This window comes from Schistocerca gregaria, chromosome 4, assembly GCF_023897955.1.
Source record: "Schistocerca gregaria isolate iqSchGreg1 chromosome 4, iqSchGreg1.2, whole genome shotgun sequence".
Taxonomy (NCBI): domain Eukaryota; kingdom Metazoa; phylum Arthropoda; class Insecta; order Orthoptera; family Acrididae; genus Schistocerca; species Schistocerca gregaria.
The window spans coordinates 310,075,118-310,093,312 of record NC_064923.1 but is presented as its reverse complement, the minus strand read 5'-3'; the positions used below and the strand labels follow the sequence as shown (position 1 = coordinate 310,093,312).

Here is an 18,195-nt window from a genome sequence, read left to right as displayed (position 1 = left end):
TGATACAATCTGAGCCTATGAATCATTCTGGTTTCCTGAGCTCAATTTATTGGCTTAAAAATTGGAGCATTCTCTGACAATAACAATATTACAAGAAGGTTAGATTGCTCTTCACCACATCGAGGAGGCTTTGAGTCTGAGACAGCCACAATGAAAAGACTGCTTAACCTTGGATTAAAACTTCAGGCAAATTTTTCTTCCTCCAAAATAGAAAACACAGACACATTTATAGAAACATAACTCACACACTTATGGCCACTGTCGTCAGCCCCTGTGGCCTGACTGTGGACTGCAACTGTGTCTGTCATGAGCAGCAGTTAGCATGTAACCTAATTTGCTCTAGACTTCCTGTGGGGTGGGTGGTGGAGGTAAGGAGGAAGCATGGGGCACTGTGCTGCCTGTGATGGCGTGCAGAGACTTGGTGGGGACAGGATAGTGCTTCTGGGTGCAGAGTTGAGAGGCTGTGCTGGGGAGGGCACGGAGGAGAGAAGGGAGAGGGGAGAGAAGTATAGAAGGAGAAAAGACTGTAGGTGTGTTGGCAGAGTATAAGGCATGTGCCATGATGAAGTGGGAGTTGGGAAAGGGATAGGTAGGTGGAGGACAAGGCTAGAGAAAGTTAGGCCAGGTGCCTTACGGGAACAAAGGATATGTTGTAGGGACAGTTTCCGCCTGCACAATTTTGGAAAGGTGGTATTGGATGGAAGGATCCAGGCTGTGAAGCAGCCATGAAGTGAAGCACATCATGTCTGGTGATGGGTAGCAACTGGATGATCCAGCTGTCTGTTGACCACTGTTTGGCGGTTGCAATTCGTGCGGACAGACAGCTTGTTAGTTGACATACATATCTAAAAAGCAGTGCAGTGGTAGCAGCTTAGTATGTAGATCAAATGGCTGCTTTCATAGATAACCTTGCCTTTGATGGGATAGGAGAGGCCTGTCACAGGATGGAGTAGTTGGTAGGGGGAGGATGTGTAGGACATGTTGTGCAGGTCTAGTGCAGGGATAAGAGCCATGAGGCAAGGGATTTGGAGCAGGGGTGGATTAGGGATAGACAAGGATATTGCATAGGTTCATCAGGCAGCAGACTATCCCTGTGGAAGGGGTGGGGACAATAGTGAGAAGGATATTTCTCATTTCAAGGCATGACGAGATGTAGCCAAAAACCTGATGAACAGTGTCATTTAGTTCCTCCAGTCATGAGTGGTACTGATTCGCGAGAAGAGTGCTCCTTTACGGTTTGTGATGGCTTTGTGGGAAGCAGTAGGTGATGAGAAACAAGGCACAGGAAGATAATTTTGGTCTGTGAAAGTCTCAATGAGACCCTTGGCATATTTGGAGAGGGACTGCACATCGCTACAGACATGATGACCGCAAGTGGATAGGCTGTATGGAAGGGACTTCTTGGTATGGAGTATTCTGGCTCAGGATGACTAATTTGTAGTGCAAGCTTGGAGCTGAGCAAAAAAATCACTGAAATCTGCAGTGAACATCTTGGAGTTCAGCAACGGCAGTTTCACCACAGTCAGAAATTATTCATTCATTGATAACCAGGCAGTGACTCTGTTCACCAGCATTGAGAGTTCCTGAATTGGAGGGCACTGAAATATTTCTAAGCCCTAACAGACTGAAGCCCAAGAGACTCTGTGGTCACACAGTACCTTTGAAACACGTTATCAATCCAACTGCACACTAATGAAAGCCCTCAATTCTGGCTTGCAATGTACATAAGCTGAAGGACTGTGGCCACACAATGCCTTCAAAACATATTATCAGTTCACTAATGAAGGACCTCTAAACTCTGGCTGGCTTGCCTGTTTAAAACCTTAGTCACATAACCACTATTTTTGTCAGCCTAAAGTCTTTCAACCTAACTACCATTTATGAAATTAGATGTATCATAACATTTAAACAAATTTAAATATATACAGTAAACACTCTTGATTAAATTTATGATTTTGCCTTACAATGTTCTCTCTACATTTATCATTTACAGTTTGAAGTATTTATATTCCCTGTCATATCCAGAACTGCAGCTAAAGCTAGTAAATACATCTGTATACACATTGGCACTGTAGTCCTATATTAATCAAACGAGAATGTTACATACTACATATATGTAATATTACATTTACATATATAAAGTTATTAAAGTATCATTAAATAAATGTGTGGATTGATGCAATAATGGGATGGGATTCTCACACTGGTGATAATCAATTCGTACATGTGGAGAAATCTTTTTTTAGGCATCCTTTTTCATGTTAGTGACTAAATAATTTATAACTGCCTGATAATTTGTTTGACAATAATGGAGACTTATTCATTCCAACATCTGCTTTCTAATGGTGTGTCACCTGTATACATTGCACACCTAGGGTTGCCATAATCCAAGGATGAAATCAAGGACAAAATGCGGTGATTATAAAGATGTAGTTGAAACACAGACCAATATGTTGTGCAAGTGACCATTGGTTTGCATTTCAGTTGAAGCTTCATCAGTACTTTACAGTGGTAATTATGAAGATGTGGTTCAAACCTGGAATCACACAATGTCCTTTCACCTTTCTGCACATCAGCCAAATCTTCATAATTACCATAATTCAAACAGTAATTCTGCCAGAAAAGAAGTTGTAATTAACAAGGAAAATTAATCCAACCATTAATGGTGTCTATAAAGCACTGAACACAAATTATTAACATGTATACAATCATGCTACAACAATTGATATATATCTTTCACTTTATGCTTTAAACCAATCGTATTTCTCTGAGCCCTGGACAGAAGAAATAAACTGGTTCCGATTCTAAATCAGCCTGTGAAAATCTGTGCAATTTGTGTTTTTCATGTTGTATTGGATTTGCAGCATTGCATTAACTGAATGTTAAAGCTACCCTGTTTCTTTCTTCTGTCTATTGTGCCTTCACTAAGGAAAACACTCTCTCCACATTGGCATTATGCCCTGGAATGGAGAAATAGTACTGCACAATAGCAAGCAGTTTTGAATACTGCTCTTTAGAAACACAATCATCAAAAAATTTAACCCACTTTTTATGAGGCATCATCTCCAAATTCTGGTTATCTTCCTGTGCTAAAACACATTTCAGTATAACTATCTCGTCAAATAGCGACTCTCATCCACTTTGCAAGTTGTGTTTTCTTGCACCCACTTCAGTGTACATTCAACTTTTTCCCAATTAGGTAAAGCCTTCAACATTCTCCAGTCAAAATGTTCAAGTTCGGATAAAGGCTTGCTTCATTTTATCAGATAATCTGTAACTGCCTGATAAAATGCCATGACATCCTCTTGAAATTTTGACTGCTGATTCTGGGAGGGATCTGACATTAACTCTTTTAATTTTGCAGTCATTAATTTACATTTCTTTCTTTCCTCTAAAACATGCACAAAGTTTTTAAGTTCCAACCTAACCTCATTCACAGAGATGTCCTCTTTCTCAATGTTGGCATTAGCCTTTTGAAATGGACTCATCTGAGCAAGCAGAAAGTGTAAATACATCTCTCCCAAGCATCAGAAAAAAAGACTTGATAAGACTTGGACACTTATCGAGAGACAGGAAGTATGATTTAAGAGCTTGAAACATGTATATAGATCTTTCAATTGCAGGAAATAAGCTCATCCACCTAGTTTTCACATGCCTAAGTAAATCTTTGTGAGTCATATGGAAGAAATCACAAAAATCCCCTAATGCTGCTACACGAACAGTATAAATTGAAAAGTGGTTATAAACCTTAATACTTATACATTGCACACCTTGTGAAAGTATGTCAGTTCCCCTCTGAATAGCATTATGCTGTACATGAACTGGGCAACATACCCCTACTATGGACCTGTTTAGTTTGTGATCAAGTTTCTTGAATACATTGTTTCCCCTTTTCTTTCAACATCTCCAAAGTTAGTATTTGTATTATCCCCACCAAAAGCACAAACTTTGTCACTAAGGTCGAATTCTAAAATTATTTTATACGCACACTCAGACATTGTACTGGAGGTTTCATTGTCACACTCATTCAAATTTAATAAATTACTTTGAACACCTTGTGTAATGTCAAAGTATTGGACCAGAACAGGAAACATTTTACATGCTTGTGATTACTAGCATCTGTACTGATCCCAACATAGTTAACTTTTGATACACCATTTTTAACATTGTCTTTTTATGAAAGGTGCTATAACATTGTTAACAATTGCTTCAGTTTCAGTTTTTGCACTTGAAAACTGAACTGCTACCTTTGAATCACTTTGCAGATAGCCTCATTTTCATTTCTTCCATGTTTAATACTTGGTAACGCATCAGTATATTCTTCTCGAAAATGTACCTTTCGTTTTGACATTTTAAATTTCAAATTCTGTGCAATAACAACACCAGAAGTACACTTCGCACAGCTGAATGTTAACTTTACACGACCAAAGAATATCAGATACCGACAGCAGAGACATTGTAGACCAACAGCAGAAAACTGAAACAATCACAAAGAATCAATTATTGCACTGCTTCCACAGTCAGTTCTGAAAATAGCCGAATGTTTCTGAAGTGACACAGAATATCAGCACAGGTTTCAACGCCTATCATCAAGTTTGCAGGAGTTATGAAACACTTGATCGGTGGCCAGTGGCAAAACTTGGATAAAAATTTTTTTTTTACTTACCAGACACTTTTTTGCGGACATTTTCTCTTTGTCCAGGACACCCGTCTTCGAGCATAAAATCACGGATGGTCCGCAAAATCCACAACGTATGGCAACCATATGCACACCTGCATGATTAATTATGGGTTTTATAAACAATATTACTTTAAATGTTAGTAATGTTATTAATAATACTTTTATAAACATGGTAATAATTATAATGAACATGTGTCACTATTGTGAATCAGGCACTGTCTTAAGATTTTACATAGGACGCCTGTAAGCAGTTTTGGTGTTTCCACAAATATGTTGGGTTTCAGTTTTATAGATCCAGTTACTTTGCCATCTTGACTTGCCTCGTCAAACATACTGTGGTACACACTCTTCCCCCTACATTCAGGATTCATAACCAGTCTAATTTCCTGTAGCTTTCCAATAAGCCTGCTCAAGGCTTGCTGCAACAGTCCAGGACCTCGGATTTACCTTGATCAGCCACATTATGACAGTGTGCCAACCATAAACAGCTCAACCAAATATTTTATAGGTGAAGTTATATATGGTTCCAGGGCCCTTCTCAAGTCTCAGACATGTTTGTTGTGTATGTGCAGACTGAAGCAATGAATGAAAGTTTGTAACATCACTGGGATTCGAATGCGTATTGCCTGCTCACTAAGCAGACTTGCTAACCACTACACCACCCTGATGCATTGCTTTGCACAACTGCACAGATTATCCTAGCACACCTTCCTCCTCGAACAACATTCCCATTCACAGCTGAGCCCACTAGGTATTCCCCCCTAAACTCAAACAGCATTGCAGAGGCTCCCCAGCTGTATTGTATTAGTACCTCAGCATCAAATGGAAGAGAGGATTTTGCCTCAAACTCAGGCATATGTGCTTTAGTCAAATGAAACTATATATAGTTCAAGAGACCTTTTAAAGTCTCAAACATCTATGATGTATATATTCAGACTGAAACAATGTTCCATTTGATTGCCACAACACATATGAGGAATAGTTATCAAATTTTAGTTATAATCTCATAAATAATGCCACTTAATTAATTTTTTGTTAGTTTGCAGGTAAAGGTCTGCAGTTCTGGTGCACATAGAAACTCTATCCTTTAGCACCACAGCACACCATGAGAGGAATGAAATCAAAATGGCGCAGCTCAATGGTAAAATGGAATATATTGCAGTTATTCATTTCCTGCATTTCCCACATTTGATGAGAAACAATGCTGCAACAATCCATGCTGAATTGATGGAAGCTTATGACAAAAATTCACCATCATATGCATGTAGCCCAAATGTTACCAGTGTGACTAAACATGCCCAAATGACAAGAAATGAATAGAGGCTCTGGTTACCAAAGATCTGTGTGTCACAACTAAGTGAGAAGTGGAAAAAATTAAACCAGTTTTCAACATGCTTGACATCATGAACATGACAAAGATCAGCACTCATTCGGTTTCTTGACTGCTCACACCAGTTCACAAAGCCTGCTGAACTGAGGCAGCTGATGAAATGTGGCAACTCTGTCAGACTGATCCACATGGCTTCTTTATCCGTACAATCACCCTGGATGAATGTTGGATTTATCACCATGACCATGACATAAAAAGAGCGAAGCAAGCAGTGGATACTTCACCACTGTCGCATCAGGCAAGGTGATTCAGAGTGTTTTTTAGGGCTGTCATGGCGTGGTGCTACCATATTCTGCTTGTAAGTGGCAAACAGTCATGTGAGTATACAATGAAAGTCTCCTGATGAGGTTATGGGAAACTTTCAAGATAAAGTATCATTGGTATAGTGCCATATGTAAATATGATTTAGACATTCGCCACGGCACTGTAGTGGGTTGCAGCAAGCCTATAATTACTTGTGGAGGAGGTAAAGTGGATACTACAATAAACACAAAATATTAGGTCACTTTATTAACCCTAGGACACCTAAGGAGGGGGGGGGGGGGGGGGGTTCATTGAACCCACAATTTTTTATGTCCTCTGCTTTTGCCCAAGTAACTTTCATACTACATATTCCCTTTGAGTTATTGTTTGTTGGCTATTTTATGAAACGCTAGTGTCAATATATTTTATAGAAAATTCCTGCTTTGAAAGAAAAAATAGATAAACTTATTATGGGTCTAACCCCCCCCCCTCCCCTTACACTTCCATGCTATATAAACTTTCCCTTAGTAGGATTTTGTATTTCTCATCTCTACAACAATGCAAGTTAGTTTCTTGTTGGTTGGGATTCTTGATATTCACAACAATCGGGTTACTTCCAGAGGAAGTGATTGTTGATGTCAGTCAGCTGTTATTTATCTTGTAAACTTGCAGTGAGTTGTGCAGTTCCGAACACATAGGCCTCCAGTAACTTTGGTGTTCTACACAGCAAAAACGAAACCAAATAAAAACTTACTGATGTTGTCAACAATGCACCAAGATAAAGGCACTGTTGGAGGAGAGAAGATTAAAACCGAGATAAATGCATATTATAATTCCACTAAAGGTGGAATTGATACCATTGATAAAATGGCGCGTATGTACACCTGCAAGAGGGGAACAAAGAGATGGCCTCTATCTGTATTTTACTCTCTCATTGACATTTGTGCTATCAATGCAACCACCATATTTATCCAGCAACATCCAAGATGAAATGGAAAGAAACACAACAAACGGAAAGTTTATCTTCTGCAAGCTGGGATGGAACAAGTGAAATTGAAAATAGAAGAAAGAAGTGCCAATGCAAGAGGGTTATCTAACCAAATTGTTCAATCAATGGAGACTATTCTACAAAAGAAAATCAAAGAAGTGACAACAGAAGCACGTCAGCCTCCTGCAAGGAAAGCTCGGTGCCATATTTGTGTAAGAAAAGCTAAAACAAAGAAGCAGAAGTACAACAATCTAAGTAAACCAAAACAGTATTGTGGACAGTGTCATAAACATGTGTGTAACACACATTCAGAAAAAATTGTGAAGTGTGTCTCTTGCCTTGAAGTTGAGGACTCAGAGTAGTCTATTGTATATGAACACATATGTATTTTGTATTGTAATATGTCAATTTTTATTCACTCAATCCAATATTTATAACAATTAACAACATTTATAAACTGATGCCTTAGTTAAAATACATAAACCATTTTGAAAGTTGTAATTTTTCATCAGTAAACTTCTTTAATACCTATGGGCTCACCGAACCCCCCTCCCCTGCTTTTAGGCATCCAAGTTAGAAAAAAAGGCTTGGGTGTCCTTAAAACTTTGAAAGAATCCATGTCCATAGGAACGTCTATGTATTTGTTACAGTCGCTGACCTCTGTCACTCGATACAATATAGAATGGTAGACTCATCACAGTGTATAGTTGTCTGTAAACATCACTACAGTTCTGACTTCTAATAGAACTTGTGCTGCTGGTCTAAAGTAATAAAATGCTGTCATTGTAAGCAGTGATTGCAGTCTTGGCCGAGTGGCACTGGACTTCGACATAGGTATTCCTGTGGAAGTGGTGGCGTATGGAAGCTCATAAGGACATGTGTATTCCCAACGTCTCTCATTTATTGCTGCATCAGGCAGTGACTGTCATTACATGTGTTTCTGTCGTGAGGTACCAACTTTTACATGGGACCTCATTCTTCAGGACCATCACAATTGGAAGATCTCCAATGGAGTAATTTTGCTCCACAACAACATCCAGCTAATTCTGCATAGACACAGTCACACATGATGCTTCTGGGCTATCAAATTTTGTTTGGGTGATAGTTAAAACTTCTGTGACTATCCCTCATACGCAGATACGTAACCAAATAAAACCTTTTTCTACTTTTGCACAGACCATTGATGATATATTTTGCCCTACACTAAGGGATATTTTGTAGAGCTAACCAGCAGCTGTGCTTAACAGGTAAGTTGGAGTTTTTGACTAGTGTCCTTTCTATGGGTACATCCAGTACTACCATAGGAGGTTATGGGCAGCACTGACAGCAATTTCACACTGTGTGTTATGGTATATTCTGAATGGCACACAGAGATACATCTACTGATTTCAAATATTTAAGTGCAGCTACAATGCTTCAATGAACGTTCTGTCAAACCAACCATAGGTGAGTTTGGAATATTAAGGGAGGACCAAAAATTAATGCTTTTCGTAAGAATGACTTTAGAGGACTTACATGTATCATTGTCAATTGTTTGGGATTGGAATGTGGAAAGACCATGGGGAGGGGGTGAATACTACATTTAATCAGCAATATGATTGCAACAGGGACCATAAAACTCTAAAGTACCCTGTAGAAATCAGCTACCAGATTTTCTTCTCAAATGTTGCACAGTATCTCCAGTGCAACTCAGGTACAGAACTCACTGAAATATTACTGATGGTAGTGCCACTAAATTGGAGGCATTAAACACAGTTTTCCAAAATTCCTTCACCAGAGCAGATGAAGTAAACATTTCAGAATTTGAATAAAGAACAGCTACCAACATAAGTAACTTAGATATCCTCAGTGTAGTGAAGCAGCTTAAGCCACTTAAAATCAAGTCTTCCAGTCCAAACTGTTACATTTGGGTTCCTGCCAGTGTATGCTTATACTGTAGCCCCATACTTTGCTATCACATAATGATGACTCAATGAGCAGCAGAGTTTTGGAACATATATTGTGTCTGTACATTGTAAATTACATGGAAGAGAACAGTATATTGATGCATAGTCAACATTGCCATGGAGTCAGAAAATATCATTCTTGTGAAACACAACTAGCTTGTTATTCACACAAAGTAATGAGTTCTATTGATTTGAATCTCAAACTGATTTCATATTTCTAGATTTCCAGAAGGCTTTTGACACATTTCCTTACAATCAATGTCTAATCAAATTGCTTGCCTGTGGAGTATCATCTCAGTTGTGTGACTGAACTCATGATTTTTCTGTCAGAAAGGTCACAATTCACAATAATCAACAGAAAGTCATAACATAAATGATATCCGGCATTTTTTTGCAGATGATGCTGTCATTTAGCATCTAGTAATGTCATCAGGAGATCAAAATCAATTGCAAAATAACTTAGAAATTACATCTTTATGGTGCAAAAAGTGATAGTTGACTCTAAATCCACATGAGTACTAAATGGATTCCATTAAATTTTGTTTACACAGTAAATCACTTAAATCTAAAGGCTGTCAATTCAACTAAATATCTAGGAGTTACAGCTGTGAACAACTTAAATTGGAATGATCACATAGATAATGATGTGGGGAAGACAAACTAGAGACTGCATTTTATCGGCAGAATACTTAGAATATCAATAGGTCTACTGAACGGACTGCCTGCTCTACACTTATCCATTCTCTGCTAGAGTACCGCTCTGTGCAGAATGGAATCCTTATCAGATAGGACTGATGGAGGGCATAAAAAAATCTGAAGAAGGCCAGCTCTTCTTTTATTATCACAAAATAGGGAAAAAAGTGTCTGCCCCCATTAGCTGAGTGGTCAGTGTGGCAGAATGCCTTGTTGAGGGGCTCGGGTTCGATTCCCAGCTGGGTCAGGAGATTTTTCCACTCAGGGACTGGGTGTTGTGTTGTCCTCATCATCCTTTTATCCCTATCTTCAACATGCAAGTCTCCCAATGTGGGGTCGAATGCAATAAATACTTGCCCTCAGTGGCCAAACTTCCCCATATGGGGGACTCCCAGTCCACAATGACGTATGCTCATTTCCATTTTTTTTTCCAAGGAAAAAAATGTGATGGCTATGATAAGTGAGTTGGGGTGGCAGTCATTAAAATACAGGCACTTCTCATTGTGGTGAGATCTTTTCATGAAATTCCAATCACTAACTTTCTCCTCTGAATGTGAAAATATTTTATTGACACCAACCTTCATATGGAGAAATGATCATTATAATAAGATAAGAGAGATCAGAGCTTGCACAGAAAAATATAAGTCTTAATTTTTCCCATACACTGTCTGAGATTAGAACTGCAGAGAAATAGTCTGAATATATTTCAGTAAACCTTCTGCCAGGCACTTAACTCCAAATTGAAGAGAAGTTATGTGAAAATTATTTAATTGGCTAGCTAGAAAATCTACTCACCAAGCAGTGGCAGAACACGCACATAAAAGACAGTTGTAATTGGCAAGATTTTGCAGCCATTGGCTCCTTCTTCAGTCAGAAGGGTTGAAGGGGAAGGAAGAAGAGTGAAGGAAAAGGACTGGAGAGGTCTGGGAAAAGGGGTAGATTTTGGGAAAGTCAGCCAGAAGTGTTTCCTTCTCATCCTGTATGGTAAGTCTCCCCTGACCCACGGTTCTGGGTGAGTTTCCCAGAATCTATCCCTTTTCCTGGACCTCTCCATTCCTTTTCCTTCACCCTTCTTCCTTCCCCTTCAACCCTTCTTCCTGAATTAGGAGCCACTGGCCTCAAAAGCTTTCCACTTAAAACTGTGTTTTATGCGTGAATTCTGAAATAATTTTGTCAATAATTAATTGTTTTTGTTATTAAAATATTATGTAGATGTAAATGTAGATTATTACACTGAGTTATATATCTAAGTTACACTTGATGTCATGTGCAACACTTGTCAGTTAAGTTTAGTACTCCTTCCGTCTTTCCCATTGCAATCACAAAAAATGGGCAGTGATACTTGTAAATTCAGTGAAATCATTATGGTGGAAATCTGAACTTCTTGTCTTCTCTAAGTGTTCCAGACTCCAACATTGATTAATTTTACAGAGAATTCATTTATGGTGTTGTAGCATTGTAGCTGCACTTACATCTTCTTGCTTGAGCACCTTGATGCCACATACAATATTCAATAGGTTATCTGGAGATGTTGGCCACATACTGTACTACTGTGAATAGCCGTAAGAGGAAAGCTTTTGATTTTTGGAAGTACTAACAGAAACTTTTCTGCTACTTAATTAAGACATTAATTTGTATATTTTTAAAGCAAAGAGTGAACTGTGGTAAATATTTTTGACAAATTATATTTGCTTACTGTCTTTAGTAACTATTATACACTATCAAAGGAGTACCATATCTTTTATGATGCATTTGATGATTTGTTCTGCATTGGCAGGATTCTTCCTAAAGATAAGATGTACAGAAAAAAAAATGTGAATTAATTATAGACAGTATGAAGCATTATTATGTTGGTATCAATAAGCACAATATTGTTACTTTACCTGTTGCTAAGTTCATCTGTTTTTGGCTCATCCGTATTATTCATGATAAAAATTATATTTCTGTTTTGTGCTGTTTTGACACAGGATGATAGGTTATACAAAATTAAAATAACTCTTGAATAAATTGTTCTGGAATATGTGCTATCAACCAAAACATATTTTTATAGGTTGTGCACAGTGATTCTATGTTTAAGAAAGCAAATACATCATTCAAGAACCAGGATGATATAATACTGCGCTACATGGTGCTACTCGATGCACAGAAGCATGCTGCGGAAAGAGCTAACTTGTTAGATTGTGATGCAGATGGTGCCCGTGCAACAATGGAAAACCTACATCAAAATCATGCAGCAAAGCTCACTGGATTGCGAACAATTTGGGCCAATCTTCAAGAAAAGAGCAATGCTACCAAAGCAGATGTCTCATTTTGGGAGGGGAACCTTGCAATAGCACTGAAAACAACACTGTCTTGCAATACAGATACTGAAAGGGTGAGTGAGATATTCATTTTTTTGTCATTTTATAAATTCTGTGAAAACTAATTAACACTATTGCTAAAAGTTTTAATGCTAAACATTATTTATGAACTATATAAACAATAGCCATCCTAATCTCTTATATGTAAAACTGATTATATATTTCCAAATAGCACTTACAAAGATGGCTAATCATGAGCATGAGCAATAATACCAGAAGAAAAATAAAAATAACTAACTGTTACCAGTTTCCACAGAAATTTAATATCAGTGTACAGTTTTAGTCATACTTGTTTTATTATATAAATTGTCTATCTTAGATTTGTCTTTGGTTCTGCACTTTTTGAGATTATTTTAAAATAAACTGCTACAGGCTTTTTATGCTTTTAAAATAAACTGCTACAGGCTTTTTATGCTGTCACTGTTGACTGTAAAATGAGAAAATATATGTCTGTGTCCACAAAACAAGATGGGAAAGTTAAAAGAGCTGAAGGAAAAGAGAAAGGAAGGCTAGAGATTAATGTTTTTTAGCCTCAGATGTAATTACCATTAGATCAATCAAACAAAAATCATGAAGGAAATCAGCCCTTACCTCAATGACTTGACCATCATGACAGTCACCTCAAGAGATATTGGAAAGCCACAGAAACTAAATGGATTCTTAGATACAACAGTGCAAATTCTACAAGAGACTGAGACAGGAGAAAGAACTATATCAAGAGAATGTGAACAGCCTAACAACATATGTTGAAAAAAGAGTAGAACAAAGTAAGCATTTAAAAATGGTAACATGCTGTTTGTAGGGACTATAATACTTATAAACACATTTCACTTAGCAACTTCCAGTTGTTTCAGTTGGGTCATTTACTCATCACAACTTTATTTTCTTTTCATTTAGACAGCAATCTCCAAACATTGTATATTACAACATGTAATAGAATGTAAACTACCTGAAGATGGGCACAAGCCTGAAACCAGATTTGCATTAAATAAAATCAGCTGTTGTGACTATTAACAGCTATTATTCTACACTCAATACCATCATTGCCTGTAAATCTACATTGTTACTGTCCCACACTATTCCCTACTGTTTCAGCAGCATTTCCTATGACAAGAAATTTGCAAACTGTTGTAGATGAAACTGGTAAGGGATTTTTAGTTATTATATTTGACTGTGGAAATAAAATAACAGCATGCCTAATTTATAAAGATTATTGGTGGGCATTAACACTGTATGACTAAAAATATAACAGCAAAGTTCTGATTTAGTTTGTAACTTTTAACATTTAAAATTAGAATTGTAAAATCTGTACATGTTTCTTGAACACCGCAGTTCTTTATAGTATCAGTCAAATATATCACCTGTAACTTCTATTTATCAACTTATAAAGCTGCATAATCAAAATCACTAAATATGTCAGCCACAAAATTCTGATAGTGTTCTTTTAATCAAGTACAGACATCTAAATTTTCAGCATACCTTGTGTTTGAGAACATCCAAATTTCTGGCATACTTTGTGTTAGAGAAGACAAACACCAACAAAATGTGATGAAAACACTAGCTTTGATGCTTAAAGATTTCTTGATTTGGTTTAGCACCTCAGGCTTGATTTAAAACAATGAATAATTTCACTGCACATATAAGCTTTAATGATGTCTTAATCCTAAATAACAGTAACTGAAACCATATAAAACTGGTATTAGGAATATAATTATAAGGAGCAGTCAAATCAAAACAAGACAGATGGAAAGAAGTAAGTAAACTATTTATTATTTCAAAAGTGATTGCCATAATTGTTAATTCATTTATTACACTGTGAGACAAAATGGTCAGTGTCTTCATGGAAAAATATTTATGGTTGCCTGCAGAACAATGATGTACCAAAACACACACCTGAAGCCAACTGATGGACACAAACATTTTTGTTCAGGGATCCAAAAATATGGAAATTGCATGGGGAGAGATCGAGACTGTATGGAGGATGTATAAGGACTTCCCAGTGTAACTATGCAGCGTAGTTGAAGCATCCTTGGCAACACGTGGGACTGACCACCTGTAGCTGAGGCTTTTCTATATTTTTGGAACTCTGAAGATTTGTGGCTGCTAGTTTTCTTTGGATGAAGAGATGCATGCCTGGGTACAATCATGGTTCTGTAGGTCAACGCAAACTTTTTTACATGAAGGATCTGACCACCTCATCTCATAGTGGGATAAATATGTTCACAATTATGGTATTACTTTTGAAATAATGAACAGTTTACTTTCTTTTTTCCGAACTCTCTTATTTTCAATTGACTGGCCCTTCCAGTTACAAGTCGTTACTGGTGAGACAATTAGAAAAACGCTTTATGTGACATTGGGATCCAGCTGGATGACACATTAAAATTAACCAACACAAAAATTAATGAAAACATTTATTTTAGCATCTTTTAGCCTTAGAAGCATCTGGTATTGTGTTGAGCTAAAGAGTAGGTAGTCTGCTTATTGTGCATACTGTCACTTTTCAGTGAGTTATTGTATTATATTCTCAAACAATTTACCTAAAATATATAATGTATACATGTTCTACCAACCGATCCCTTCTTCTTGTCAAATTGTGCCACAAACTCCTCTTCTCCCCAATTCTATTCAATACTCCTCATTAGTTATGTGATCTACCCATCTAATTTGCAGCATTCTTCTGTAGCACCACATTTAGAAAGTTTCTATTCTCTTCTTGTCCAAACTATTTATCATCCATGTTTCACTTCCATACAAATACTTTCAAAAACGACTTCCTGACACTTAAATCTATACTTGATGTTAACAAATTTCTCCTCTTCAGAAACGCTTTCCTTGCCATTGCCAGTCTACATTTTATATCCTCTCTACTTCGACCATCATCAGTTATTTTGCTCCCCTAATAGCAAAACTCCTTTACTACTTTAAGTGTCTCATTTCCTAATCTAATTCCCTCAGCATCACCCAACTTAATTCGACTACATTCCATTATCCTCATTTTGCTTTTGTTGATGTTCATCTTATATCCTTCTTTCAAGACAGTGTCCATTCCGTTCAACTGTTCTTCCAAGTCCTTTGCTGTCTCTGACAGAATTACAATGTCATCGACAAACCTCAAAGTTTTTATTTCTTCTCCATGGGTTTTAATACCTACTCTGAATTTTTCTTTTGTTTCCTTTACTGCTTGCTCAATATACAGATTGAATAGCATCGGGGAGAGGCTACAACCCCGTCTCACTCCCTTCCCAACCACTGCTTCCCTTTCATGTCCCTCAACTCTTATAACTGTCATCTGCTTTGTGTAAAAATTGTAAATAGCCTTTCACTCCTTGTACTTTACCCCTGCCACATTCAGAATTTTAAAGAGAGTATTCCAATCAACATTGTCAAAAGCTTTCTCTAAGTCTACAAATGCTAGAAACATAGGTTTGCCTTTCCTTAATCTTTGTTCTAAGAGAAGTCGTAGGGTCAGTATTGCCTCACGTGTTCCAACATTTCTACGGAATCCAAACTGATCTTCCCCGAGGTCGGCTTCTATCAGTTTTTCCATTTGTCTGTAAAGAATTTGCTTTAGTATTTTGCAGCTGTGACTTATTAAACTGATAGTTCAGTAATTTTCACATCTGTCAACACCTGCTTTCTTTGGGATCGGAATTTTTATATTCTTCTAGAAGTCTGAGGGTATATCGCCTGTCTCATACATCTTGCCCACCAGGTAGTAGAGTTTTGTCAGGACTGGCTCCCCCAATGTTGTCAGGAGTTCTAATGGAATGTTGTTTACTCCTGGAGCCTTGTTTCGACTCAGATCTTTCAGTGCTCTGTCAAACTCTTCACACAGTATCATATCTCCTATTTAATCTTCATCTACTTTCTCTTCCATTACTATAATATTGTCCTCAAGTACATTGCCCTTGTGTGGACCCTCTATATACTCCTTCCACCTTTCTGCTTTCCCTTCTTTGCTTAGAACTGGGTTTCCATTTAAGCTCTTGACATTCATACAAGTGGTTCTCTTTTCTCCAAAGGTCTCTTTAATTTTCCTGTAGGCAGTATCTATCTTACCCCTACTGAGATAAGCCTCTACATTCTTTCATTTGTCCTCTAACCATTCCTGCTTAGTGGTTTTGCACTTCCTGTTGATCTCATTTTTGAAACGTTTGTATTCCGCTTGCTTGCTTCACTTAGTTCATTTTTGTATTTTATCCTTTCATCAATTAAATTCACTATTTCTTCTGTTACCCAAGGATTTCTACTAGCCCTCATCTTTTTACGTACTTGATCCTCTACTGCTTTCACTATTTCATCCCTCAAAGTTGCCCATTCTTCTTCTACTGTTTTTCTTTCCCCCATTCCTGTCAATTGTTCCCTTATGCTCTCCCTGAAACTCTGTACAACCTCTGGTTCTTTCAGTTTATCCAGATCCCATCTCCTTAAATTCGCACCTTTTTAAGGGATCTGACATTCCACGCTCCGATCCCTATAACACCACTTTTCTTTCTCCTGATAACGACGTCCTCCTGAGTAGTCCCTGCCCGGAGATCTGAATGAGGGTTCTATTTTACCTCTGGAATATTTTACCCAATAGGACACCATCATCATTTTGGTTTGGTTAGTGTTACAATGCCAGATCAGTCAGTTATCCAGACTGTTGCCCCTGCAACTAATAAAAAAGGCATCTGCCCCTCTTCAGGAACCACAAGTTTGTCTGGCCTCTTAGCAGATACCCCTGCATTGTGGTTGCACCTACGGTATGGGCATCTGTATCACTGAGGCATGGAAGCCTCCTGACCAACGGCAAGGTCCATGGTTGTTACAGACAGTGAAAATAACTTTCATCTAAACTATGATTTGCACAAACATAATAAAAGACATAAAAAATGTTTTCATGTAGACACAACTGCATTGCCTAGGGTTCATAGTGGAATTAAGTAGAGGAAATCAACAAATTTCTGTCTTCCATAAAACAAAAAATTGGGTATTCCTACATACTCAAACAATTATAAACATGCCTCATTGTCCACTTCTGAAAAAATTGTGTAGAAGCTGAGGTGATGATGCAGACATCAGTTGTGAGTTAAATGAAGCCATCCTTTGTTTGCTGGATATAGATTTTCAATTGCAAGACAGCAACACTACCACCTGTGCTCACATCTAGTTAGCAATGTTTTGAAGACTGTAGATACTCAATTTCTTATTGCCTCAATGGGAAAACACCACTCACTATCAAAGTAAGATACTGACTTAACTGATCTCACATTTAGTTCATTCAATTGCTAATATCAGTACTAAGCACAGAGCTCAAACATGCTGTTATTTCAAACCTGTGTGTTTTAGAATTTGCATATTTATTTTGGAAGCTTTTAGTATGTTAGACCAGGCTTCAGTTACATATATTTAAAAAACTTAAAAAGTTACATGAAATTAAAATCAGATATTGATTACAAGAGGCCAGTATGTTTCTTTGGTTTAATGTATGTCAAAATTTTCAGTTGCTTATAAAACCTGTTAAGTAACAAATTGGAAATCCTCCTTTACAAGGACTGTATGGCACTATGATACTGGTCAACAGAGGAAAAAAACCAAAATTTTTGGGCTTGTCTTTTCTGGAGGTTTTTAAAATAAATATTAGGTATCAGCAAAAATACTTAGCCATGTATTTCTGAACTGAGAACATAATTTTAAATGAAAAATTATTATCTTACAAATTAAAAAAGTGACAGGATACCCTGTACCGTTCCAGAAGAAGAGTGTTTAATATTTTACACATGTGACAAATGTTGCTAGAGGTTTCTTTAAAGGCCTGTAATCAGGAATGTAGTACATAATAAAATAAAATTTTTGGGGCTGATGTTTTTGGAGAACTGTATTGAAACTACAGCAAAAGAACTTGGCCA

General features: G+C 37.4%; 1 protein-coding gene across 2 annotated transcripts in view; it reads left to right on the top strand.

Moving 5' to 3' along the window:
- LOC126267004 (uncharacterized) overlaps positions 1-18,195 on the top strand; it is a 105,947-nt gene that overhangs the window by 54,058 nt on the left and 33,694 nt on the right. For both annotated transcript variants that reach the window (XM_049971766.1, XM_049971765.1), the window contains exon 4: positions 11,992-12,315. In XM_049971766.1, the coding sequence (XP_049827723.1) occupies positions 11,992-12,315 (324 nt within the window). The remainder of the gene's footprint in view (positions 1-11,991; positions 12,316-18,195) is intronic.